Source organism: Tamandua tetradactyla, chromosome 25 (genome assembly GCF_023851605.1).
Source record: "Tamandua tetradactyla isolate mTamTet1 chromosome 25, mTamTet1.pri, whole genome shotgun sequence".
NCBI lineage: Eukaryota > Metazoa > Chordata > Mammalia > Pilosa > Myrmecophagidae > Tamandua > Tamandua tetradactyla.
Window position 1 is genome coordinate 43,923,791 of NC_135351.1, and position 27,001 is coordinate 43,950,791.

At 50.2% G+C, this 27,001-nt stretch overlaps 1 protein-coding gene across 3 annotated transcripts in view; it reads left to right on the forward strand.

Annotated features, from left to right (window-relative positions):
• The window catches only part of UTRN (utrophin), a 440,716-nt gene that overhangs the window by 333,174 nt on the left and 80,541 nt on the right, over positions 1-27,001 (forward strand). For all 3 annotated transcript variants that reach the window (XM_077143388.1, XM_077143386.1, XM_077143387.1), the window contains one exon: positions 8,241-8,397. In XM_077143388.1, the coding sequence (XP_076999503.1) occupies positions 8,241-8,397 (157 nt within the window). The remainder of the gene's footprint in view (positions 1-8,240; positions 8,398-27,001) is intronic.

The window sequence follows — 27,001 nt, forward strand, 5'->3', positions numbered from 1 at the left end:
GGTAAGGGAGCCTCGCTTCCATCGCGGAGGAAGGCTGGAGGAGCCAGTTCCCACGCGCCACCGAGACAGCCCCGCCACGCTCGTCTGACCGCATGACGTCGGACTCGCTAGGGCGTCGCCACCCCACGGCTCTCCATGTGCAGAGCCTCCTGCCCTGGCTCACTAACCCGGGACCCTGCATTCTGTTTTCTCACCGCTGTTTCATCTGTTACAGGCGATGTTTCTGCAACAGTCCAACTGGGTTGTGAAAAGCTGCACATCCTCTAGTAGGTTTAGCTGTGGAATTCTTAGCTTTCTCCTCGTTTTCCTTCATCATGCTCCTCATCTTTAGTTGCTTAAAGTCTTCTCCCCAGCATAGAGTCCGCTGTGAGCCGCGTGGGTCATGCCGTGACCTTGAATTCCCTGAGCACCTCTGCCCACTTCCCTGATCGCCAGCCTCTGACAGCGGCCCAGTGCTGCTCTAGGGAGGAGGAAACGGTGCTATTTCTTGCACTGCACTTTGACGTTTGTGCTGTACAGTTGGGGTGGGATTCCAAATGGTTTTCTACTGTGTTCTCCAGCATGCTTATTTCAAAATATTTCTGAGAAAAATTTAAAAACAAAAATATTTATTTTTCTGAGAATGAGGTCATCTGATGGGGCATTTCTTCTCATTTTTAGAAAAGAGAATGGCTGTCGAAGCCAATAACAACATCTGACTTCTGTTGTACATCCCTGCGTCAGACCCTGCCCGGGTGTGGTGGCACTGTCCCCATGCTGGGCCCTGGGGCAGGCGTTGCGGTGACGGCTCAGCGCCTTGGGCTGTTGTCTTACATGTGCCTTTGGAATTCTCTTGGATAATTCTGATGAAACCTTTCGAATACTGAAATCCAACATACCACATATTCCTTTGCAATCTAAAAACAATATATGCAGTTATACTTCACTGAAAGCGCGGAAGAATGCAGCTGATGATTTGAAAGCTTCCACAGAAGACAGACCCCTGGGGGCTTTGGTGATATTTTATGCTCCCTGAAAGAATACAAAATGGGAATCTAATCAAGTCAGTAGTTTGTGTGACATGGCTTAAATCTTTACATTAAATTTATTTAGTTTCTGTTATATTAATTACATATCCAGTTAGCAGCTTAATGTCTAATATAAGTCCTTGTTAACATGGGGACTCAAAGGCCAGTGGAATCCTCAAATCTAATGAAAACACAGCTCAAACGTAAAAGCCTGTCTTCTGTCTCTTAAGCAATCAGGGCACGTTTTTACAAGCCCTTAGAGAGGACACCCTTGATGGGTGTTGTTTGTATTGGAGGCACGCGCATGTGGCAGAGTCACTGACACCCTCTCTCTTAGCGGGTTGATTTCCCTCGGCCTCTGGTGAACCTGGTGACCCAGGCTGTCCTGATCCAGTAGAGGAAGACTCTCCTTTCCATTTCTTCCTGGGGCAGAGCGTTCCCTTAGGACCTTCTGCAGCGAGAACATTCTAGAACTGCATGTCCAGACCCACAATCATGGCGACTGGCAGCGTTTCCAGGTGGTAGAGAGCACCTGACTATCCAGCTGTGTCCATGTTAATCCCCCATGCCTAAGCGGCTGCCTGCTATAATAACTACCTGCGATGGTGACCACCCAGTGTGGTGACTGCCTGCTGTGATGACCATCTGCCATGGTGGCCCCGTGCCATGGTGACCTCTCAGCGTGGTGACCACCCAGTGTGGTGACTGCCCAGTGTGGTGACCACCCGCTGTGATGACTGCCTGCCGTGGTGACCCTGTGCCATGGTGACCTCTCGGCATGGTGACCACCCAGTGTGGTGACCGCCTGCCATGGTGACCCTGTGCCATGGTGACCTCTCGGCATGGTGACCACCCAGTGTGGTGACCGCCTGCCGTGGTGACCCCATGCCATGGTGACCTCTCGGCGTGGTGACCACCCAGTGTGGTGACCGCCTGCTGTGATGACCGCCTGCCGTGGTGACCCCGTGCCATGGTGACCTCTCGGTGTGGTGACCACCCAGTGTGGTGACCGCCCGCTGTGATGATCGCCTGCTGTGATGACCATCTGCCGTGAGAGCCCCATGCCGTGGTGACCTCTCAGCGTGGTGACCACCCAGTGTGGTGACTGCCCAGTGTGGTGACCGCCTGCTGTGATGACCGCCTGCTGTGGTGACCCCGTGCCATGGTGAGCTCTCAGCGTGGTGACCACCCAGTGTGGTGACCGCCCGCTGTGATGACCGCCTGCCATGGTGACCCCATGCCATGGTGACCTCTCGGCGTGGTGATCACCCAGTGTGGTGACTGCCTGCTGTGATGACCGCCTGCCGTGGTGGCCCCATGCCATGGTGACCTTTCGGCGTGGTGACCGCCACCTGGAGGCCCCGCACAGCTGCTCTTCTGCGGTCACACCCGAGCCTGGGGCCCCGTAGCACCTCATTCCCTTCTGGATTCAGGCCCAGCTCCCCCTACTGCAGCCCGTTCCTCCTGCCCCAGGTCAGGACCTCACGCTCACTGTGGCCCGATAGGTCACCTGCAGGCTTGACTGTCCACCAAAAGCAGTTTCAGTTCCCTGGAGGGCCCCAAGCTGCATGTGGTTGTGAGCGCTCCTCACACAAAGGGGCTCCTGTGCCTTGGCCCTCCGCAGGGGTCTCTGCGTGCCTGCCCCCCTGTCCCCGGGTAGCTCCCGCCTGCCTCACCATGCTGCCACCGGAAACACCAAGCGGTGGGAAGGGCCTACCCAGGCCGGGTCCAAACACCCCCACCGGCCCCCGTTTCAGGGTCGCAGCCCCCGGGGAGCCCCTGCTCCCTCCTGCGTGGCCCCACACTGGCCTCGCTGCCCTGCTGGCCTGCCCCCCTCGCCCCGCCCCCCGTGCACTCTGTCTCTAAATGGCTGTCTGTACTGGATGAACTAGAGAGTGCATTTTATTTTAATAAATACTCCCTCTCGTCCAGAATGTCAATTCTTCATCTCTCTTCCCTGGAGAAGGGATTTCTGCAAGATAACTTGTTTGAAGAAACATTTGCCCTGAAAGTTACAGACTCTTGGTCACTTAAAGCAGAAGTTAATACATCATTTCCTCCATAGTTGCTTTTCTACCAGCTGCTATTTTCAAGTGTTTTTAGATTCGTTAAAATTTTACTGTATGTTTTTAAAAATAACTAGTCACCTAAAAATGTTCAGAGAGTGTGAAAGAAACAGTTCCATTTAAAAGGGCCAAGTGTGTGCTGTAGCATCATCGTCAGAAGAGGGAGAGGGTCTGTGGCATCACACATAATTAAGCCCCAAGGAAAGGACTGGGACACCTGGGAGGTTAGGGTTGAGCCCTGTGGGTGCTGACAGGTGTGCGTGAGATGAAGCTGGGTTTTAAGTGAAGCTTCTGAAATCATGATAGATGACTGACTGTTTATCAACAGTCTTGGGGAAATTCATGCATTAAAGCATTTATCGTAAAATTGAGAAATTGCAACTGTGCCACACAAATTTGAGGTTTCTTATGAAACATCCAACCCACTGCCCAAGAAAATGCTTTTATCTTGGAAGATGAAAGAGCCCACTGGAAGTTAGAGTGGACATGCGTCCTTCGGATGCACGCGTCTGCTTGGGCAGGTGGTGGTCATCCACTGAGCACAAAGTTAGAGCCTCTTGGAGAATATCCAGGACAGCTTTGCAGGCCAACCTCTGCCAGATCAGCTCGCTTTTTATTACAGAGGAGGAAAGGTGCAAAGCAGCACATGCACCAGTGCCATCTTTTGTATTTCAAAGTCCTTTCAGAGTCTCTTAGAAAGTGAAGGTTTCATCTTCATAGATAGTCCCTGCAGTGCTGATTTCCTCATGATACTTGTACTTTAATATCTAAGTTTTAATGATCAGCTTCATTGTTTCTGTGCAGTCATAAGGTGAGCAGCATTGGAATTCCATTTGTCTGCTTTTCAGCACCAGAGTGTGCAACTGGATTTCAAAGGAATCTAATTTATGGCTTAGTGATCGATTGAAAGTTAAACTGCAGGCATTGAAGAAACAGAATCAAATAATCTAGAGCACACCATCAGAGAATGTGCACATGCATTCTGCACACAGAGACACTCAAACTCTGCTCAGTGGACTGAGGGCCTCTGAATTCCAGCTTTCATTTTCTTTTTCATTTAAAATATTGGAAAGAAATTGCAATAGCCCTGTTTTATGAACTTGTTGAAAAATGGTGTGTCACTGCAGAGAGAGTTTTCAGTTAATATAATTGAAATTGATTGGTTCTGCTCTGTGACAAGTGAAATTATTGTTTATCAGGGAAAGGTAATTACATATTTGGCCTAAAATTAATCAATAGTTGGAGCTCAAGCGGGGTGGAGACCTTGCTAAGACTCAGTTTGTAAAGCAATGCCAGGGGCCCTGAATCGATAGAAGAGGCCAGAGGATGAACTAAATGTTTTAATCCCACAACCCTCAGCAATTCATAAAATGCAGTGAACTGATCTCTGTATTTACAAACTGTTCTTATTACTTTGCACCTTGCTTTTTCCCTTTTTTTTTCTGTTTTATAGAATGGTCAATGTTAAACATGTGAACCACATGGAAGCTGTTGCTTGTGAAGTTGTGTGCATGCTCTGTCTGCAGAGATGCAGCATCTACTTCAGTGCTATATATGAGTACAGATTTTCTTCCTGGGCCGTGGGATTTGGAGTTTGCTCTCTTTAACAGGGTTATAATGTTGAAATCATATAACCCTTTAGTGTCTGCCTTATTTCACTCAGCTTTATGTCCTCAAGGCTCATCCATCTTGTCATGTGCTTCAGGACATCACTTCATCTTGCTGCTGCATAGTATTCCATCATGTTTATATACTGCATTTTGTTATCGACTCATCAGTTGATGAGCACTTGGATTGTTTCCATCTTTTGGCAATTGTGAATCATTGTGCTATGAATATTGGTGTACAAATGTCTGTTCTTGTCACTGTTTTTAGCTGTTCTGTGTATGTACTGAGTAGTGGTATTGCTGGGTCATAGGGCAACCCGATATTTAGTTTTCTGAGAAACTGCCTGGCTGTCTTCCCCAGAGGCTGTGCTTACACTTTCCCACCAGCAGTGCATAAGTGTACCAGTTTCTCCACATCTCCTCCAACATTTGTAATTTCCTGTTCAATAGCATAGCCATTCTTTTTTTATTAAATTTTTTTTTTTAATTTATTATTTATTATCAAACCAAAACAATACACAAACATAAGCATTCTTAACATACAAACATTCTGTGCATGATGTACAAACAATGGCTCACGATGTCATCACATAGTAGCGTATTCATCACCATGATCGTTTTTTAGAACACTTGCATCACTCCAGAAAAAGAAATAAAAAGGAAAAACTCACACATACCATACCCACTACCCCTCCCTCTCACTGACCACTAGTAGCCATTCTTATAGGTGTGAGGTGATCTCTCATTGTGGTCTTGATTTGCATTTCCCTTATAGCTAATGAAGGGAAATGTGCTTTTTAGTCATTTGTATTTGCTCTTCGAAAAAATGTCTATTCATATCTTTTGCTCATTTTATAATTAGCAATTATAAATATAATTATACAAATATAATTATAAGTATAATATAATTATAAATATATAAATATAATTGGGTTATTTTTTTTCTTTTGTTTTTGTGTTGTATCATTTCTTTATGTACTCATGATATCAAACATTTATCTTATTTCTGGTTGCCAAAGATTTTTTCCCATTGAATTGGCTGCCCCTTCACCTTTTTGAAAAATTCTTTTGAGGCACAGAAGCTTTTGATTCTAAAGAGTTCCCATTTATCTGGGGTTTTTTTTAGTTTCATAGCTGTGCTTTGGGTGTAAAGTTCAAGAAGCTGCCTCCTATCACAAAATCTCAGAGAAGTTTTCCTGTATTTTCTTCTAGAAGTTTTATGGTACTGGCACTTCTAGTTAGGTCTTTGATCCATTTTGAGTTAACTTTTGCATAGGGCATAAGAGAGGGATCCTCTCCTTCTTTTGGCTATTGATATCCAGGTCTCCCAAGCCCGCTTATTGAAAAGACTATTCTGTCCCAATTCAGTGGATTTGGAGGCCTTGTTAAAGATTAATTGCCCTTAGGTTTGATGGCTCTCGATTTGGTTCCATGCTGTTCTGAGCACTGTGCCTTTAGGGTAAGCTTCAGAGTCAGGAAGTCTTAGTCCTTCCACTTTGCTCTTCTTTTTAAGAATATCTTTAGCTATTCGAGGTTTCTTTCCCTTCCAAACAAATTTGATAACTTACTTTTCAAGTCTTCAAAATAGATCATTAGAATTTTAATTGGTATTGCATTGAATCTGTAGACCAGTTTGGGTAGAATTGACGTCACAGCAGCATTCAACCTTCCTATCGATGAGCATGAAGTATCTTTCCATCTATTAAGGTCGCCTTTGATTTCCCTCAGCAATGTTTTGTGGTTTTCTGTCTTCAGGTCCTTTGCTTCCCTAGTTAAGTTTACTCCTAAATACTTGATTACACGTTGCTTTTTTTGGGAATGAGACATAGAATTTTGGGTTTGAGCCATTGTTTTTGTGTTGCCATCTGGCTATGGAACTGTCGCGAGATTGCAGAAGATGGGCCTTTTGTGTGTGATGGGGAGCTCTTGTTCACACTGTTTTGAAGACACAGCTCCAGTTTTGTTTTTTCTTTTAGTCAGGAATACTAGTTGATAGAGGATGGTTATTTTCTGAATTAGAGATGAACAGATTTTTAGTTATTCTTCCAAAAACATTATGAACTTTTAAGCAAGAACTTAGGATATTGTTCCCATAAATTGCTGGGAGCAGCGCCTGATGCGCTCAATAAGGGCGTATTTGTTTGCGTTAACCATGGCTGAGCTGTCAGCGCTGAGAAGGAGGCTCCAGTAGGTCAGTCCAAGGAGGCAGGTGGGGTAAGAGAGAGCGGTGGCTTGGACCATGTTGTGTTATCACTTGTCAGCAGTGAAGGTGGGGGGAGGTGGGTCCACAGCGTCCGGAGGGGGGGTGAGAGTCCTGGTCCGCACAGCTGTCTTGCATCTGGAGCTCCCCCAAAGGCCATGTTTGGCCATCAGAAGAAGCCTTTGCTCTTTGGAAGTCTTTGTGCCTCAGGGCTCCTATCTGGCTTTGCTGGTCTGCCCCTTTGAACTGACCTCCGGCCACCCAGGTTGTCATGGACGTCCCCTGGCACGGCCATCCCAGGGCAGACCTAGGGCAGCCCGAGGCTGGCTCCTTGGTGTGGAGTTGTTCCCAGTGGTCCGCCTTTTCCAGCCCAGCCCTGGGATTGGACATGGCGAGGCTCGGTAAGCGGGCTTTTGCCACGGTCCCAGCAGGAGTAACGGGCAGGCTCAGGTTTTTATTTGTACCCCCGCTCTTAGGAGCCTCTACTGTTATGGGAAAGTTAACCAGAGAAGCATGCATTTCCTAAACACCATTCCCTGATTATGATGCTTATAATTTAAGAATCACGAAGGCCTTTTCCTGTGCTGAAAACAGTGATTATTACCATAACAGAGCTCACCTCACCTTAAAATCAGGGTATGAAGTCCCACAAGTAATATTTTCCCCAGTTGTTCTTTGCTCATAATGGATGTTTGTCACTGGACACTGGCCACCCTCATGCTGACTAGTCTTCTGGCCCTGCAACGCTTTTCGTTTTCTACCTTTTTGAGAAAAAACTGGTGATGTTCTGCTTCTGTAACTTATTTGGTTACAAGAAAAAGCAAGACATTAGTCCTTTCCTTTGCAAAAAAAATTAGTTATTTTTCTGTGAAGAATAATAGAGGTCAATTGTTAATACTTAAGTAGTACAAAAAGACATAAAAAGTAAGTGTTTAATCTCAGTGGTAACCACATACTCTAGCTATCATCCTAAGCTTTTTACATGCAACTTCTTTTCCATTTTCTGTCTTTCCATGTATGTAGATGAAATGAGAAAAAATATATATTTAGATGTGCATATATCCAGTACAAAAACTACTGAAGGGTTTTATAATTTTACGTTCTCTCCTGACTATCCTGCTTGCACACCTCATGTATTTGTGGGGTGGAGGTGTAGGTTTTAAATTTTGGTAGGTGTGCTGCTGTGACCTCTGACCATCATACGCCATCACAGTAACTACCTCTTAAACGTAGGGGATGCTTTCTGTGGGGTCAGCCTCTTCCTCGGACGTGGGCTGCAGTTGGCTGTGCCCACCCAAGGCTGCAGGAGGGCACCGGCCCCGGGGTGGTGCGACTCTCACTTGGCCTCTCTGTCTGACAGGGCGCACTTGGAGGCCAGCGCGGACAAGTGGAGCCGGCTGCTGGCTGCCCTGGAGGAACTGGCCACGTGGCTGAGTGTGAAGGAGGATGAACTCAAGAGGCAAATGCCCATCGGGGGGGACGTGCCCACCCTGCAGCTCCAGTATGACCACTGTAAGGTGAGCTGACCGTGGGTGGGAGGCCCCATTTATTCTCCTTCACTTTGATTTTGATGAACTGAGTGCTCAGAGATGAAATTCTAAATCACTGTGTAAGTGTAACCAGTTACCTCAGGGTTTCTCTTTCTCCTCGAAATTGTTGGTATGTCGGCATTTTATTTAAACTGATTCCCTTACTTTCATTTCTTTTCCCAAATTAGTTTGTCTCTTCATATTTAACTAAATTTTTTCAGAACATACATGTATCTATAGCTTAATATTGCCTCCAAGTTGTCATAAAGTTTACCTAACTCTCCAATAGGTTTAAAATATTAATATATTATAGTGGGATATTTCTTTTACCATCAGTTAAATTTCAAAGTCATAATGTCATAAAATTGCAAATTATCCTCTTTATGCTGAAGTGCACAAAACAAGAAATCATGGTAGTAAAAAATAGAATAAATTTGTCTTAAAGCAAACGAAAATGCTAGCATTTAAGATCATTTTATATAATTAATTTTTCTGGACTGAGACCTTTTTTTGAATTACATTTTTGACTCTGCTCAAATTCTAATCCCTATGCAAATTTGTACCTTTAATCTGATAATCAAACAGATATACTGAAATGTTCTCAACCAGCATTTTGTTAGACCCTTGAATTATTTAAATTCTTTCCTCTATTCATTTTCTATTCATTCACTTAATATCCCATATTTTCTGTATATTGCACAACCAGTTCTGTTATGTTTTTATGTTTCACATGTAATGCAAATTCTTTCTAAATACGTACATTTTAATGTGATTTATAATTTTGTTCCCATATTTGAAATGACCACACTTTCCCTAAAGGAAGATGTCATCTATGGAATAAGTTGCTTCAATGCAGAATGACAAGACCTGAAATTTATTTTATTTTGAGCCCTTGTGACTGAGTTATTAAAAATTACCATGTGGGTAAAATTTCTCTTTCCACATAAAAAGAGAACGTGATAGGGAAATAACTGTAAGAGAAGAAAAGGAAGAAGCGGTTGGTGAATGATATGAAAACAAAGAATAGAAGATTTAACATCAGCGATCTCAGAAAATCCCCTCTTCTTCTTCCCCTGAGTTTCCCTTCTGTGGCGCTGAATGTGGGATCCGCCGTGCTGCGGCCTCAGCGCCCGGGCTCGGGGCGTGGGGTCAACTTGGCTGGCCTGGTGCCCGCCCCCCTTCAGGCGGCGGCTCCCAGAGCCCTCCTGGCCAGGGCTTCCTGCCCTCCACTCGGGCGCTCTGCCTGCCAACCCTGAGTGTGGCTGCTGCCTCCCGTGCCCACCAGGTGTGCAGACGGCGAGGGTGGACGGGCTGCTGGCGTGGACGCAAGGTGAGGCCGCGCTTCAGGTGTGCGCCGGGTGCCTAAAGCCTGCCTGGGGCTCTTCAGCCAGGGAGGGTCCATCAGGGGCCTGAGAGAGGGGCGGGGGTGGGGGGAGGTGTGCCGCAGGTGGGAGGGGGCAGGGTCTTTAGGGGGCAGGTCAGGTTGCTGAGGGGGATGGCCGCTACATGGATGGCGGCCCCCAGGGTCAATGTGGGCCCAGCGTGACGTTTCTCGATGCCTGGTTTGGATTTTCCTTGGCATCCTGCCACCATCTTCGTCATGCCTTGGTACACCCCACGGGAGCCGGATGGCTGGGCAGGACGCTCTGAGCCTTAGCGGTGCAGGCGTGTGGACCTGCCACCCAGCAGCCCGTGGGTCCTCGGCTTTGGGAGGTGTGAGGTAGACTGCTTGCGCCCACTGAATTTCTGGGTGTGGGACTGGGTAGCTTCACAATCCACTGATCATTTCCCCACTGAAAACGGAACTTTCTCCAAGTTCACGTGGGTGCTTCAGTCTAGATGATGGGTCGTTATTGTGACATTTAGTCTGCCTGTCAGTTTTTCGAGGACCCAAAACTGCAGGCTTTCTTCATGTCACATATTGTTAATGTTTGGACAGAAGCAAAGCAGGGCAGGACACAGGCAGGAAAAACCCATGGGATAGAGTATAGAGTCAAGTTTTTGGGGGTGAACAGTGAGAATACTATAAACACACAGCAATCCCTGCTTTGTGCGCCTGGGTGAGTGGTGCGTCGTCTCGCCTTGCATCTAAGCATCTTGCAGTCCAGGCCCCTGCGGCTTACTTTTAAGGTCCCTGTGGCTTATACATTCCAAGCACATTGCCCACCTTTGCCCACACAAGCAGTTTTCAGGCCAGGGACTGAACTGGCCTGTCTGACCCCAGATGCAGCAGTCCCCCTTCAGATGCACAGCACTGGCCTGCCTCAGGACCCGTGCCGCGTCTGTGGATGTCAGGGCTGCAGGACAGGGTTAGGGAGAAGCAGTCTTGGTGTCCTGAGACTCTGAGGACCCTCTGCTGGAAGGACCTAAAGTCTTGTCTCTTACCATCATCCTAAGTCCACTCATTGGCCAGGCAGCATTTGGATTTGGCAGTGTCTGTCCCCTCTTCTTTGCACTCAGGGGTCACTGTCCTGGCTTAGTTTAAGCAAACATTTGAAGCCTCCTTACTCACCCTCTGTTTTTCTTTAAGTGCTTTTTGAGAATGGACAGGAAATGAATATTTAAAAATTATCCCTAATTCCTAATATTTTAGTATATAGTGCTAACTTTGCATTAAATGCATTAAATGCATGCATCTGTTGCATAAATTAACTCAAAGGATTTGTAGAAAAGACTCACCAGTAACTTTCCCGTCGAACGCTGTCCAGCACAGAGATGTGCCTGGGTTTTGGGAGGTCTCTCGAGGGCCCAGCGACCCCCAGGCTCCCTGGGCCAGCAGGCATCACAGGGCATTCCCAGTGGCATCACATCTGACTCATCCATCTGGGTTGTCCAGACAACACAAACCCGGGGGAGACACGAAGGCCTGAGGCATGATAGGTTTCCACGTTTTCCTCTACGTGGTGATGTTTGCTGGTACCTTGAGAGTGAGGCTCGGGGTCTGGGGTTCTCTGCAGAAGGGAACATGGCCCGTGGCTGGGGGGTCCGGGAGCAGTGGTCGGCGGTTTCCCTGGCGGGTGATAACTTGGTTTAAAAATGCCGTGAACTTCACTTCTCGGGCATAGGAAGGAGAAGGCTTGTCCTTGGGCGCAGGCTCTGCGACTCACCGCCCGTGGCCTGCCCACCCTGCAGTGTCCCCGCCCGTAACGTGGGAACAGGGAGCAGCACAGGACCACTCCTAGCATCAAATGGATCCTGCGAGGGAAAGTAGTGTAGACAGCGTGGAATGCTGTCGAGCAGTGGGTCGCTTTACTCAGTTATGTGTGATCCGTCAGAAGCACCTTCTTTCCCAGCTGCCAAGAGAAATGATTTCCGATGCTCCAGGTTATCACAATCAGGGCTCGTCACGGTACGTAAATAGGATTAGGGCGCGATTTGAAGAAGTGGGAGCGCACCTGTCAGCGTTTACCCCCTTGGCTGCACGCGGCCAGACCTGCCTCCCCACAGGTCAAGTCTGGGTCCCGCCTTCCCTCTCAGCAAGCCTGATCCATGATCTCTGACCAGTGTTCTGAGCCTAAGCATAAATCTGTTTGTCCCGAGCCTTTCCTTCACACCCGATGTCCACATGGCTGCTGTTTCAGGAGAGCTTCGCCCCAAGTCCCTAGACCTTCTCTCTGCCTTCAGGTCCTTTCTCCTGAGTCATATCTTTATTTGTGTGTGCCTGCAACCTGGAGCCAGCAATCTCAGAACAGAGGGACCAGAGACAAAATCAGTCCAATCGCCTTGTTCACGGGGCAGCAAATGAGGAGCCGCAGGGCTTAACGAAGTCTGAGTGCCACAGCCCCCTCCAGGACATAATCCCCCTCCCCTTCTGTCAACCTGGGGGCTTCTAGGCCACCAAAGGAAGTGGGGGAGCCTGTCTGCATCGGGCGTACAGCAGGGACAGCCTGTACCAATGCCCACGGCTCCCCTGGCCACTGCACCCATGCCCTGCAGCCCACAGCAGTCCACGGCTCCCCCAGCCCATGATTCCCCCAGCCCACGGTACGCCCCGTTCCCCCTGCCCCCAGCCCACAGCAGTCCACGGCTCCCCCAGCCCACAGCTCCCCCTGCCCATGATTCCCCCAGCCCAAGGTACGCCCCACTCCCCCTGCCCCCAGCCCACAGCTCTCAAAGCCCCCAGCCTACGGCTCCCCCACCAACTCCACTCACCCCTGCCCAGGCAGCGCCTACATTCCAGTTGACTGAAAGCCCCTACCTGACCCTGACCCTGACCCTTGGGCTGACTGAGAGTGTCTGGGCTGACCCCGGCATCTCACACTCGGCCCTCAACAATGGGCCAGGCAATGCTCCAACACATGGACCCCTCGGCTGACCAGCAGTGCATGCTATTGGCTCCGCAGGCCTCCATCTCTGTCTGTATACATAAAGTACTTAGCGGTGGCCAAATAGTACGTGTTCCATAAGCAATACCTGCTAAAGATGTTCCTCAAACCAAGGCTTGGATTTCTTAGTATATTCTAATTTCAGTTGCTCCATGCCTGCATTTTATGTATTTTTCTTTAAGTGCATTATGCTTTGGCATTATAAGTATGAATGCCATAACTGCATTTTGTATCTCAGCTCGGTGGCTTAGAGGATAAGTCAGAGCCCTTAGGAAATGGAGTTATTGAAGCAACACTATTTTTGAGACTTTATAGAGGATAAGACGTGAGTCCATAGGCTGGAAGCAGATGATTTATTTCTTGATGTGACAAAGGAAAATAGTTTATCATGGAAAGGCTGAGCCCATGAGATGTACGTGTTTGCACTGCCCTGAGTCAGCTTATCACAGGTTAATAGGCAATTAGAAATGCTAACCACGAATTAATTACCCTAAATGCTGCCAGCATTTGCATGTTCCATAACTGATAAATAAGGGGACAAAATTAATGCACATTCTCGTACACTTGCATTTGGCCAGTATCCTGGTCCGGTGAGCTTCTCAGCCAAAGAAAACCATGATTTCAGCTAGGGGTTGACAGTGGACCTCACATGTTCTCAAAATCTTCTGAATCCCATCTCTAGTCCTCTATTCTAGACCTTCAAAAATGTGTCAAGGATCTAATGATACAGTCTTTCGTAACGGTTTTTATGATGGCAGTGCCGTCACCGCATTTGTTCAGTCGTTTCCCCATTTGTTGAATGCCGCGTGTGCCAAGCACTGAAGTCGATGCTGAAGCTCTAGAGAGCAGCAAGGCACAGCCTCTGCCCTCCGGGACACGTTTAACGGTCCTGCAGAGCTCCGTGCTTGCGGCTTGTGCATTTAAGTGTTTTAGGTGCTCGCCGAGACCTCCCGCCAGAATGATACGCAAAGGTCATGATTCAGGGCTTCCCAAGGTCACACTACAGAACCTCCTGTCTGCCCAAGCACCTGGGAGTTGTAGATTACAGAAGGAAAACCCTGTGTAAGACCAGCGGGGCACAGCTGGGCCCTAAGGAGATAGCATTCTCTAGCCCAGAAGCAAAGTAGGTGGGGGGTGGGCAGGTGAAAGGTGAGATCCCTGCACCAGGGTCCTTGGGCCGATTCCCCCACAAAGCAGCTGCAGCCCCGAGCCCTCCCCCGGCTTGGCGGTCTGCCGACTGGGTCTCGGGAAGGCCCCGGGGCTGACGTTTTGAAGACTGGCGTGTTTGGGACCCTCACTAAACACCTGTGTTTCATGAGTGTTTTTTACAGGGGACAGATCCAGTGTCAGCTACGCAAAGGGAAATGCTGTGCTCCACGCTCGAGCCCACCTGTGCCCTACAGCTTCAGGCTCCGTTTGGGGGCTCAGAGTAATAATAAGTAGTCGTGGCCCCTCCCGGGGCTACGCAGTCCCAAAGCGGGACCGTGTCAGGTGTTCGGGCAGAGAGACGCAGCTGGCCCGGCCTCCCGCCACCCTGCAGTCAGAAAGCTTTGATGGGTTTGGTCAAGTTGCCCAGACTGCCCGAGTTGTTTCCTTTAAGACCAGCGCAGTGCCAGCACCTGTTATTCACCCTCTAAGAAGCTTGGCAGCACCTCCCCAGGTGGCTGTTGAGCTGACACTGCCGCCTGGGCTGGCCTCGCCTTCCGGTCTCTGCCAGCATTTGCGGGGCAAATAACACTGTCCGCTTGTTTTTCTTGGCGGGCATGTATGAGGATCAAAATCCCACATACGAATCAAAGTGATTTACTACTTTAAAATGGGTAGTTTTTAAAATAAGACTGCTGTAGAGTAACTGGACAAAGTTGAATTTTCCCATCTAGTGACCTAAAGCAAATCTCTAGTATTGATTTTTAAAGGTTCATAGAAACTGTAGTCTCATACATAACTCTACTCATGGATGCCTGACTACTGTTCAGTCAGTAGTCACTGAATGCCTGCTGCACGTGCATCATCTGTGATGTCATCTTCATCCTGATGTCATCTTCATCTGTGCTGTCTTCATTTTGATGTCATCTTCCTCTTCCTCTCTGATGTCACCTACATCTGTGATGTCATCATCTGTGATGTCATCATCTTGAGAGTGGTCACACATGGGAAACATGGGATGGCAGCGGTCATGGACGGGAAACACGGGATGGCAGCAGTCATGTGTGGGAAACATGGGATGGCAGCAGTCATGCTTGGGGAACACAGGATGACAGCAGTCATGGACGGGAAACATGGGATGGCAGCAGTCATGCTTGGGGAACACAGGATGACAGCAGTCATGGGCGGGATATATGGGATGGCAGTGGTCATGCATGGGAAATGCAAGACGCAGCAGTCACACATGGGAAACATGGATGGCAGCGGCCGTGGCGCTGTGACGTGGTGTGAAGAGCCAGCACCTCTGCCTGGTGGTCGGCGTGGTGGGCGGAGGCTCCAGGGAGCTGGGGGTCTTAAGCAGGAAGAGCCTAGGGGCAGTAGGAGGTCACTAAATGGTGTTATCAGACCTCAAGTTAGTGACTTGCCTGGGAGCGTGCAGGGGGGCAGCTGATGCTCCTCACCCGTGTCTTTGGTGGCGCAGAACGCAGCCAAAACACGTGGAAACTGCGGGGTCCCCGGGGGGCCCAGAGCGAGTCAGCGGCGTGGAGGGCACATGTTCCCCAGGGAGGGCCCCATCCACCGCCCGCGGCAGGAGTCCCTGGGCTCAGGCTGCGTCTCACTCACTCAGGCGTCCTGTCTGAGCTCGGCAAGCCAGAACCAAAAGGAACTTACATACTGCATGCCCCTCTGTGTGTTAGCCAAAACCTCTGCAGTGCCGCAAAGGAGATTTTTGTCTCGATTTCATCTGCACAGTAATGAAAAGTAAGCCTGCTTTCTTCCCCCTTTCCAGGGAGCTTTGTTAGTGCTATATACTACACCTGCGTGTGCTGACTCAGCTTTGAGAGCAAGCTGGGGGAAATAAGTGAATTCATTCTAGCAGATGCTCCGTGTTTGGGTCATTTCTGGGTTTCTGCCTGCTCTGTTCACTGTCCTCCAGAACCACCCCAGGTGCCCGCTGGGTGCTTTGTGTCCCGGGGTCCTGGGCCCACCACAGCGCCACTGCCTGACGCCTTCCTAACCCTCGGCCATGGCCCCGCGTCCTCCTCCTGCTCTGCCCCCGCGGGTTGCGTGGTTGGGCTTGGCTGTCCCAAGAAGGCATTAGTGTCATATTCAGACCCACATAGCATGTAAGAATGGCCTCCTACCCTTACCCCGAGCTCATCTTGTCCCCCCGTGGGCTGCCCTGAGGCCCCTCCGCTGTGCCCCCAAAGTCTGCTTGTGCTGTGGCCGCTGGTCTGGTCTCTGTCCTCTTCTTCCCTGAGGACTCGCAGACCCCACACCCCAGTCTCTTGGCATGGCTGTAGGGATAGTCCATGCTTCCACTTTGCCTTTCACCTCTCCCACCAGTGGCTCCTTCCATCTCCTTTGTTCCCTCCTCCTCCTCGTCCCAATCTCTCAAAATTGGGGTGCCGCAGGGGTCATGTCGTGTCACTCCTCCACCCCTGACCTTGTGTGTGTCATCCAGGCTTGCAGTTGTAAGTGCCGTCTGTGTGCCATGCACCCCACATTTGTGGCTGATCCCTCGTCAGCCCTTCGTGTGTATTTCCAGGGCAGGATTCCTGAGCGCACCCCTCAAGCTGTCCTCCCAGGCTCTTCCATTTCCGGTGTGGGAACCCCAGCCCCTCCTGGGCAGCAGTTAGAGTCACCTTGAGTCCCCTTCTCCACCATGTGGGTCCTTAGAAGGTCCCGCTGGCTGCACACCCAAATGTGACATCGACGCCTGCCCCCAGCCCCTGTCGGAGCCCCCCATCGGAGCCCCCATCCCTGTCAGTGTCCGGCGGCAGGAGGGGCCCTGTGGTGACCAGTTAGACCCTCCAGGCCCGGCCGCTGCTTTCAGCCTCACTGGACCCGGGCTGTGCCACTGTCCCTAGAAGGTCCTGGCCCCCAAAAGCCGCACGGTGAACCCCTTGGCCAGCTGCCCCGTTTTTCCCCCCACGAACCCCACCCAGCCGTCTCTTCCTGGCCCTGCTCCACACCTGCCTTGGAGGCACCGGCCGCCTCCTCCCGTGCTGGCTTTCTCCTCTGTCTACGCCTGACCCTCCAGACACTCAGCAAACCTTTGTCAGCTGCTGCATGAGCCAAACATGTTCCAAAAGACGGAGAAGGCCACAAACAAAAGCGTTTATCTTGGCAATATTTGTAACACAAGAGATCGTGCCCTGCTTACCCAGCCTTAGTGTAAAGGCTCCTTTTTTCTCTTTTTCTCTTTCTGTTTTCACTTGTTCATCTTGTGACAAATAGTAAAGCTTGAGAATATTTCTACTTTAACTAGATGGATCTTTGATAAAGATAATAGCTGGGAGAAATATTAGCAGCAGTCTCTTTTCAAGAGCTACAAATAATTTGTTACACAGAATATTTAAAGTGGTAAGAAAATTAATCACAATTATACTTCATGCTTTAGTATTGTTTCCACTCTAGGTTACCTTTTTCTTATCTTGGTATTGCCTTACTTATTCAAATCAAGAGTTGGAAATATCTTTTTGTGAGAAAAAAATGAATTGGATATCTTATATTATTGTGATAGCTTTTTAAAAATAGTTTATTTTACCCTTATCTGCTGCAGGCTGCCGGGTTCTCGCAGTGTGGGTGCTTCTGCCCCTTGTCGAAATTTGGTACCTTTGAAAGCCAGAAAAATTAAGATTCCGAACAAATATAAGGAGTAGCTTAAACATATGCATAATTTTGTTCAGTAACTGATGTCACACAGTAAATTTGATAAATAAATCTATCCTCAAAGAGGTCATTAAAGTTAAATGTAATGGAAAAATTTTATGATCACAGGAAAGATTAGAAAGTGTGCTTCTAAAACACATTTGTAAATCTCCACGATGCTGTTCTTTAAATGTTGTCATTTGTTCCATGGTGAATGAGCTTGATTCTATCAGACATTCCTTTCTTTTAAGTAAAATTTCTAATTATGAAAATAATAACATTACAGACTTTGTAAAACAGAGAAAAGAACAAAAACTTGTCCGTAATTTCTCCAGTGTAACAGAGCCTTTCCATATTGCGTTACTTCTTTGGAGACTCTTCTTTCACACAGCTTCACCAGGGCGCGTAGTGTTTACCCTGTCGTCTCCACTTAGCTGTGTGTCCCACTGTTTCTTTCTTCATGTTCCTATGTGGCCATCACTGCGTCATTTCCCAAAGCTGCCCGTGTGGGGCCAGGCTATAGAGAACCAAAACCTTTTCCAGATGTTTGGTATTAGGTTACTATCGATTTTTCAAATTATAAAAATGTTATAATACATACCTTTTTGTTTGTAGCCTTGTCCATCTTTTGGATCTTTTCTTTAGGGTGTTTTCCCAAAGGGGGAATTCCCATTTCACACGTATGCATAGGGTGGTTACGCTTGCTATGCTGCCAGCCTCCTTTCCTAGAAGATTGTCCCAGTTTCCCACTCCAGCCGAGCACGAAGGGGCGGTTCCACTGCAGCCCTGCCCCTGCCTCTGCCTCTGCCCTCTCGCTGCTTTCCGCTGTCCTGGGAACCTTGTGTTGTTAAGAGGCTGCTCTCCCACGTCCTGTGGACTTAGGGGGCAGTTTGGAACATCAGATGTCACAATCCAGTTTGGGCGGAAGGGGTTGAACAGGTGGTGGGTTTGGCTCAGTGATGCTGACACGGAGTGGGGGAAACTGCCTCTTGCTGGCTGCACTGCCGGTTGAATAAGTTTGGAATGTATACGAATTCGTGTAGGGAAGCAACCTCGCTCACCATGTTTGCCACCCCAGACCTTTGCTTTGCTGCTTTACTCTGGAACAATACGCTGTAAGGGAGCCTGTATTTCATTTTCTTTCTAAGAATCCAAAGTGACATAGGAATCTTGCAACCCAGTTTTCTGCTTAACAGAGTTTGGTGTCATCGTGGAGAGTTACATGATTCCATTTTCTCATAATGAAATGGTTTGTCCCAGAGAATAATTAAATTAATTGACTTCAATTGTTCCTGCTAATGGAGGGTTGAATGCTGGTATTTATCATCAAAAGCTGCAGAGAAAATGGCTGGAACTTTCCTCAGTGAGTGACAGTGGCTAGAGGCTGAGAAAAGAAAATTGGTCCTGGAGAAGAGCTGAGCGTGATGGTCAGATGAGCTCAGTGTTGTCTGAAGAGTAATCACTTATTCCACAGCACAGAGGCGTTTCCCCACGTGTCACACTTGGGTGAAAGTGGGGGGCCGGCCTGGCCTGCAGGCCCTCGGAGCTCGCCCACCTGCCTGCCTGCCTGCTGGGGGTGCGGGGTGCATTCCGAGAGCGTTAGAGGAGCCCCAGAGCGTGTCCCTGAGGCCCCCCCCCCGCCCCGAACTTGGGGTCCTAGAGGTGGGCGGGGCCTGAGAGCTGCAGAGAATGAAACGCAGGGATTTCAGTGCCTTGCCCTAGTCTCTCCTGCTTTCTGGCATTGCCTTTAATCCAGTTTATTCTGTGCTTTTGCAGCGTGAGACCACTGCCGCCAGCCCCCTCTGTGTGTTTCCTCCCGCCCCTTCCCTCTGCACCCTCGGCAGGCCCACAGGGAAAGGGACCGCGGTTTATGAATCACCTCTCGGACCTCGCACGTTTCCTTGTATGTGGCCGGAATTTCACGTGTGGAAAGCTTCATTCCCATGGCTGTCTTAGTTGGAGCGTGTACTTACCCGCCCCAGGCACCCTCTAGATGGAGAGGGGGTGAGCTTTTTCTTACAGACAGACAAGGTCTGTCCTTGTATCACTCTGGCCTCGTGGGCGGCCTGGGGTTCCAGCCTCTGGCTCCAGACATCTCAGGGCCAGGAGTTTGGAAACACATTTGCAGTCTGCCTCCTCCCCCTCCCCCTCCTCCACCTCCTTGCAGTTGATGCAGGTCTCTTCCTGTTGGGCTAGTGCTTTTCATATTTTCATCTCGGAGGGAGGGTCTGAGGTTCCCTCTGCTTCTCACTGGCATGGAAAGTGCACCTGCCCTGACCCAGGCTGCTGCAGGAGAACATCAGCTGCGAGGCCAGCCTGAGGCAGCCAGGGCCGCTGCCTGGAGAAGTGTGCGGCCCCTGGGTTCCTCCCTGCTCAGCCCCGAGATTGCTGGCCCCTAACTTCCCCCAACATAAAATACTTTTGCAGAAGCAGATTCCAACCCCTACCCTCTACCCCATCCCTCCCTCTCTCAGCTCTGACTGGGCTAGCCTGCAGACAGTAAGAACTGCTAGGCAGGCTCCTGCCCCAGGGCCTTTGCACAGTCTATGGCCTCTGCTCCACATTGCTCTTTTACCAGATATGCTCACGACTCACACCTCCTCTCCCTTCACGTCTGTCTTCAAACCACACTGTCCTTGGGATGCCTTCCCCATCGACTTTGTGTAAACTGTTACCAGACCCCTGCCCCCTTCCTCCATGGCCGATGGCTGTAATGATGATTCCCACCTTCCTGTGTCCAGGCCCCTTGCAGAGAGTCCTTCTGTCCTCCCGTTGGGAGATGAGGTCCAGCTCTCCATTCTCTCAGGTCCTGCCAGCCTCATGTCTCGTTCAAACGATAGGCCATGCCAGAGTGATGTGCAAGTCCTAGAGCAGAGCCGGCTAACACGTTAGCCCCCAGGCACATGGGACTTTTACATTTGTCAGTTACGATGAAATAAAATTTAATTCAGACCCTCGGTAGTGCTAGCCATGTCACAAACATCCCTCCACCAGACGCGGCCCGTGTCTCCGTGGTGGGCAGCCCGCCTTTGCACAACTTCTGTTGGACAGGGACTGGCTGGTGCCTTAGAAGTGCCTGCAGCTCTCACTCTGCCCTTTGGTCACTGATTGCCCTGGACGAGGGGAAGAGGGAGGCTGAGGGAGCCAGCAGTGGACCGGCGGGCCAGGCCACGGGACTGCAGGACCACGGCCCCAGCTCCCAGCTCTGGAGGGTCGCAGGCCGCCCCCGGGGTTGACGATGGCTGTCATTTCCCTGTGGGGTAGGTTTGGAAAGTAGCGGGGCAGAGAGGACCCTCCGCCCTTCTAGGCGAATCATCTCCGTGTTGGCTGCGGGAGGAAGGGCATTTCCACAGGGGAGGACAGGAGCGAGTAGAGCTGCTCAGCCTGTACCAGGGATGGTGAGGCGAGAGAAAGTGACTTTGCACCCAGAATATGGTCACCGATAATTTGCAGAGCAGATACTTCAAATACTCTGGAATTAACGGGAAGTCAGCCATTACTTCAATCTAGGATAATCAGCTGTGGGGACCTTGCCCTATCTGGTCTGCCGTGGTTTGCAGTTGTGTGTGGATGAATTCTGAAGACATTCCTACTTCCTCCGGGTCCTCGTTATTTCCAGGCACTTGGGGAGGCCCCTGGATACTTCGAGGCAGCCCCCGAAGAGGATGGGGGGATGATGTCGGAGCCTTTCCTGAGGTGGGGGGCACAGGCTGAGCCGGCCAGAGGGACAGAGGTCTGGAAGCCAAAGAAGCAGAGTTAATATTTTATTTCAATAGCAGCTTTCCGGGGATTTTGTTCACATACCACAGAAGTCACCTTTTAAAGTGTGCAGTTCAGCGGTTGTGGGATATTCAAGGAGTTGTGCGACCCTTGCCCCTGTCTCGTTCCATGGCAACCCCATGTCCATGTGCGGACACCCCGGCCCAGCCCCCACACCCCACGTCTGCTTTCTGTCTCTGGGCTGACCGTTCTGGACACTGTGTAGTAATGAAATCCAGCGACCTGTTGTGCCTGGACTGGCTTCTTTTACCTAGGGTAATGTGTTTGAGGTTCGTTCATGTCACAGCATCAGCGCTTCGTCCCTTTCTATGGCGGAATGATATCCCGCCGCATTGGTGTGCCACATTGTGTTCTTTTGCCAATTGATGGATGGTTGGGTCGTTCCACTGTGGGGATGTTGTGAAAATGCTGCCGTGCGCACTCATGTGTGAGCATCGCATGGATGTGTTTGCAGTTTTCGTGGGGGCATATTGGGAGTCAAGTTGCTGGCTCATGAGGTAGCTCTGTGTTGAGCTTTTTGAGCTCTCCCAGCTGATTCTCCCAAGGGCTGCCCCGTTTTACATTTCCGGCAGCGGCATTTGAGGGTTCCAATTTCTCTAAATCCTTGCCAATACGTGTTACTGTCTGGAACAGGATTGTTTAGAGTGAAAATATAAAGTCATTAAAGACCCCAGTTAGACTGCATTACGCTCGTTTGAGGAGGCCCATGTAAGAGCCACGTGGCGTTAGAACCCCGAGTGGGTGCTCTTAGCAGCTCTGTGTACTAAACACGCCGTGGGAGTTGGATGATCTTATCACTGATGTTTGCCAGCTGCTTGGGGAATACTGGCTTCCTTTATGTCTAATTGAGAGGTGCAGGGCGGGGAAATGATTGTATGTTTAATGTTGTTGAAAGTTAATCCATTTCTGACATGCAATTAAATGCAATTGAAATAAGACAAATTGGGTAACAAAGTCGCACTTGTGGAACGGAGTGTGAGCAGGTATTGTGAAATGCGTGCCCTTTCCGAGGACCTCTGGGGGGTGTTCGCTTTGCTCGCCTGGCCTGACCCCCACCTGCCCCCCCCACACACTGCCTCCCCAGTGGGAGGTGTGCGGGGAGCTGGTCCTGTTTGCAGCCAGCACCCCTGCCTGCGGCGGCCTTGGCAACTGGACTTGGAGCCTGTGTGCTCAGGAGGAAGGACGGGCCCTCCACTGTGGAGCTGTGTCGGCCTCGGACCTGCTGTCATGAAGCTGGTGGGCCTGGTGATGACATTGTAAGAAATGAAAACGTGCCGCTGGTAGCTCTGCTGCTTGCCCTGCTCTTCAAGGGTCTCTGTCCCCGCATTGGTGACATCCCAGATGCCGGGCGCTAGCCACGGCTCTTTGACCTGTCCTCTGCCCCCTCTCCCACCTGGAGGTCTGCCATCCCCTCATTCTTCTCTGAGGCCTCCGCTCCCCTAGATGGGGTGCCCTTCTCCTCCTGCTGCCCTCATGGGGACACCACCTCCACCAGGAAGCCCTCCAGAGCCTCCAGGCCCCACGCCATACCAGCCCTACACCCCGGAGGCCCTTGACTTCAGTGACCAAAACAGATGTTACCTGGCCTCTGGGGACTGTTGTTTTACCCAAAAGACAGAAAATTTTAAAAAGATAGCAGTGTAATAACAAAGAAATGCCTTGCCGCCTTGCCCAGTAGAAAGTCAGGGAAATGTGAGAAGAGCAGGCCAGGGTCATGGTGGGGAAATGCGGGCAGCTGGTGGGGCCGACCTTCCCCAGCCTGGCCGGGTGGTCCCAGGCCACAAGGATTCCCCATGGTGTGGGGGACGTGCTCTCCTGATGGAGCCAGAGCCCCGCGCGCGGCCCTGGGGAGCGCCTGGGAGGAGGGTGGCGGGGACGCAGGCAGTGCTGCAGCACCGACCAGCTGGAGCTCACCACCAGGTGACCGGGCAGCGGGTGCCGAGGTCTGGCGGGCCCATCGGCGAGTCCCCCAGCTGCTGTGCCGGGCCCAGGCCACGGGGGATGGCGGAAGCAGGAGGACCCCTTGGAAGCCACCGCAGCCCTGGGGAGGAGGAATGCGGCTAGGATGTGAGCTGGGTGGGGGAGCGGGCAGGGAACGGGGAGGGGGGAGCCGCCTGCTTCCTGGGGGGTTGCCCACCAGGGGTAGCAGCGAGTGGGTCCTGGACGGTGAGCCCAGCTTCTTGTGACATCTTGAGGGACGGTGAAGTGGCCAACGTGATGGGACGGTCTGAGGACGGGCACTTTGGAGCCATGGGGAGGCCCTGCTCCACCTCTAAACTTGAGGTCCATTGGGAACCTCGGAGGAGATGGCGACTAGCGGAGCTTGGGAAAGCCCCCGCCCCACGGGCATGGGTTCAGGAAGTGTAGACCTGTCGGGGTATTTCAAACCAAAGGATGGGATGGGATGACAACACCTAGAATATGAGTGTAGACGGGAAAGAACAGAGTCAGGGAGGCGATGAAAGCATAGGAGACGCAACTGCAGAGCTCCGAACACCCTAATATTCAGAGCTTTTGAGAGGGGGAAGGAACACCAAGAAGACTGAGACGATGGGACAAGTGGGGCAGTAAGAAAACCTAGGGGTGGGGTACCAGAATATTCCATTCGTGCTCGTGTCGCCCAGGGGCCGTCCGTGAAACATTTTACGTCTTTAGCATCCCACATCCTATCCTGCCTGGCAAAGGAGGTACTCAGTAAAAGCTCATTTATCTCGATGTGTACACTTACCTTCACCACTAGCCAGGCTGCACTGGAAGGGCACTGGGTGCTGCAGGGCTCGCCTGGAGGCCGTGTTTCTGAGACCCTCCAGCTCCTCCTCTGGTATCCACTGAAAAATGTTTTTCCCCCCTTTCTGATTTTAGAAATTTCCTCTATTTATTTTCCCAGATAAAGCATTCGTCAGTTACACAGGCTGTAAATGTGAGCTGGTTTTCCCACTAGAGGGGAAAACAAAAGGATTTAAGGAATGTCTTTCTACAATTAGAGGTTGCAGAATTCCTTTAAAAATTGGGGAAAAAATAGTCAAAGAACCCAAAATATAAAAATTCAGAGTGTGGGAGCTGGAAGCAAACCTGATTACGCAGTTTTGCAGGAATGTGATGGAAAGGTACAGGAAGAAAGCACCACTGAGTCCTCAGGCCTCCCAGCCTTCCAGAGGGCAGACCCCTGGGGAGCCGACCCCGGGCACAGCTGCCTGCCGGGCCCCCGGGTCCTGAGCCCCCGAGCCGGGCGTCGTGACTGCTGGTGCATCCTGGACTTCAAGGTGTCCTGGGACCACCTACTGATGGCAGGGTTCGGGGGTGCCTGTCGGGTATCCTCAGGAGCAGGTCCGGTGTGGCCTCCTGCCTAGACTCGTGATTGCCCCCCTTATAATTCCACCAGCCTCTTGAAGCATTGGCCCCAACGTGAGGAGGTTGGGGCCACACCAGGGAGCCCACCACTTACGCGAGAGCATGCGGCTGCACCCACCCCCTCAGCCCCTCCTTCTTGACGTCTGCATGCTTTCTCTGCAAAGGTGAAGCACATTCTAATACCAACCAGTCCCAGAGGGTTTCACTCCCACCAAAATGTGCGTGTCCGTTTCTCCAGCAGGAATTGACGACGGTGAGTGAGTCTGATAAACGGACGGTGGGTTCCCTGCCACGTTTCAGAGATGTCTGCCGCCAAGGAGACTCAGCCCCTTTGACTGTGCTGGTCTCTTTATTCCTGTACCTTCCTCCTTGGGGGGGGCGGGGGCAGCAGCGGGTCCTCTCTGTCTCTCTCTCTGTCTCTCTCTCTCTGTCTCTCTCTCTGTCTCTCTCTGTCTCTCTCTCTGTCTCTCTCTGTCTCTCTCTCTCTCTCTCTCTCTCTCTCTCTCTCTCTCTCACACACACACACACACACACCTTAGATGATCATGCCTCACCTTGAGAAACTGAGAAAACTGCAGCCACCATAAAGGAAGTTGATAGTTTTCTTGATCCAAGTTCTTTTCTGCCGACAAAGTATATTTCTAAAAAATTGTTCCAGACAAGCCTCTCCTGGCACCTGCCCTCCCCACAGTGCGCCTGATCCCGCCTGGGGCGCTGGTGCCTCAGCTGTGGGACCCGCGCTTCCCCCCACTCCCCGAGACCTGCCTGCCCTCTGAAGTCTGGGCCCCGTCTGGCATTTCCATCTACCCCGCACTGTCCCTCCCTCCACGTGGTCGCCCAGTGCTTCCTGTTTCCCTTCTGTCTCCCGAGGATGCTCCTTCCTTTGGGCAGCAGTGGGGAGCGCTCCCTACAGCCCCTTCTCTTCCCTTGGGCAACTGCATTCAGCAGGTGCATACTCTCGGTCTTCCCTTGAGAGAGAAAAACCCAGCACAGCCCCCGCACCCCTGTAAAGACCCTCTCCACGCCCCGCTTTGCTGGTTAGATTCGGGGTGGGGGCGCATAGTGTCTCCCAGTGAATTCTTAAATCCTTTTGCATTTCTCGCTGCTTCTCACCCATAGCTTTTAAGCCTTGTGGTTTCTCATGTCATTATTTCATATAATTCCAGATGGTTCTGAAAGGACATGCTAGTATTTTCATTCTTCTGGAGCTTCTTGCCCTAACAGCACAGAGATCTGGAAGAACTGCCAGTATCTGTATTGTGTATATATGTATTTCTGGTCTGAACTGCATGCTTTCCTTTTCTTTGTGTCTCTTTTATTTCCACATATCTGCAACTTCAAGTGTGGGAATAGAGTTGTGTTTGCCTGAATAGAGTAGCACCCCGAGACACCTTTACCAGCCGCATCTCCTAAACAGATGTGGGGCGGGCCTGCCCTTGCCCGCGTGCCCGACGGTGCCTGTGCCCCTGGACATCCAGTTGACCTGCGGTTTCTAGGTAGATGCCGGGAAGGAAGTGGAGAGGCACCTGGGGACCTCAGAGGAAGTTTTCTTTCACCCTGTAGCCTATTCTTTATCACTGTATCTTAATTGTAGATTGGTGTTTTGGAGCTTTGAATTTTTTGAATTTTTAATTTGTTATCAAAGCGATAGTTATACACTGTTTAAAGGTGAGATGACTTTTACAGTGTGTACGATGAAGCCCGGTTTCCCCACCCCCGCAGCTCCTGTCATGCTTCCCGACCCGGGGCGGGTGTCTCTTTTTTCTCCAGTACCATAGCGCTTCTGGTATTTAGGTCCACATTTTTACATAATGTGATTATTCTGGTATTTATAGGTTTTAAATTTTTCTTACCTTCTGTGGATGATAAAGGTTTAGCGCAGAAATACTCTTTCATCCCAAGATATTTATGTCAAATACTGTTGTTAAAAATAGTTACATTCAGAAGGTTTTTCTTGATTCTAAAACACTATCAGAATGCAATAAAGTAGAAAATAAAAATACAAACCATTCTTGTAATGGTCTGCATTTTTGTAAAAGAACCATATGGACTGAAAAAATAAGAACCAGTGGATGTTGAGATATATATATATATATATAAAATTCTAAGAGGATAACAGAAAATTAATGATATTTTGATTTCACTACAGCATTATGGTAGCACCTGAGAAATTCCTGTTTATTCTTATCTGGCAATAGTCCCTGGAAGAGCTCTGCTGCTTTTAAACCCTGGGCGATTAGAGTCTTAAATCACCAAACATTTTATAAGGGCAGGGGTGAAAGTTTAACCCTACTTAAAAGAGCGAATGTGCTAAACAAAGCGTTCTGGGAATCATG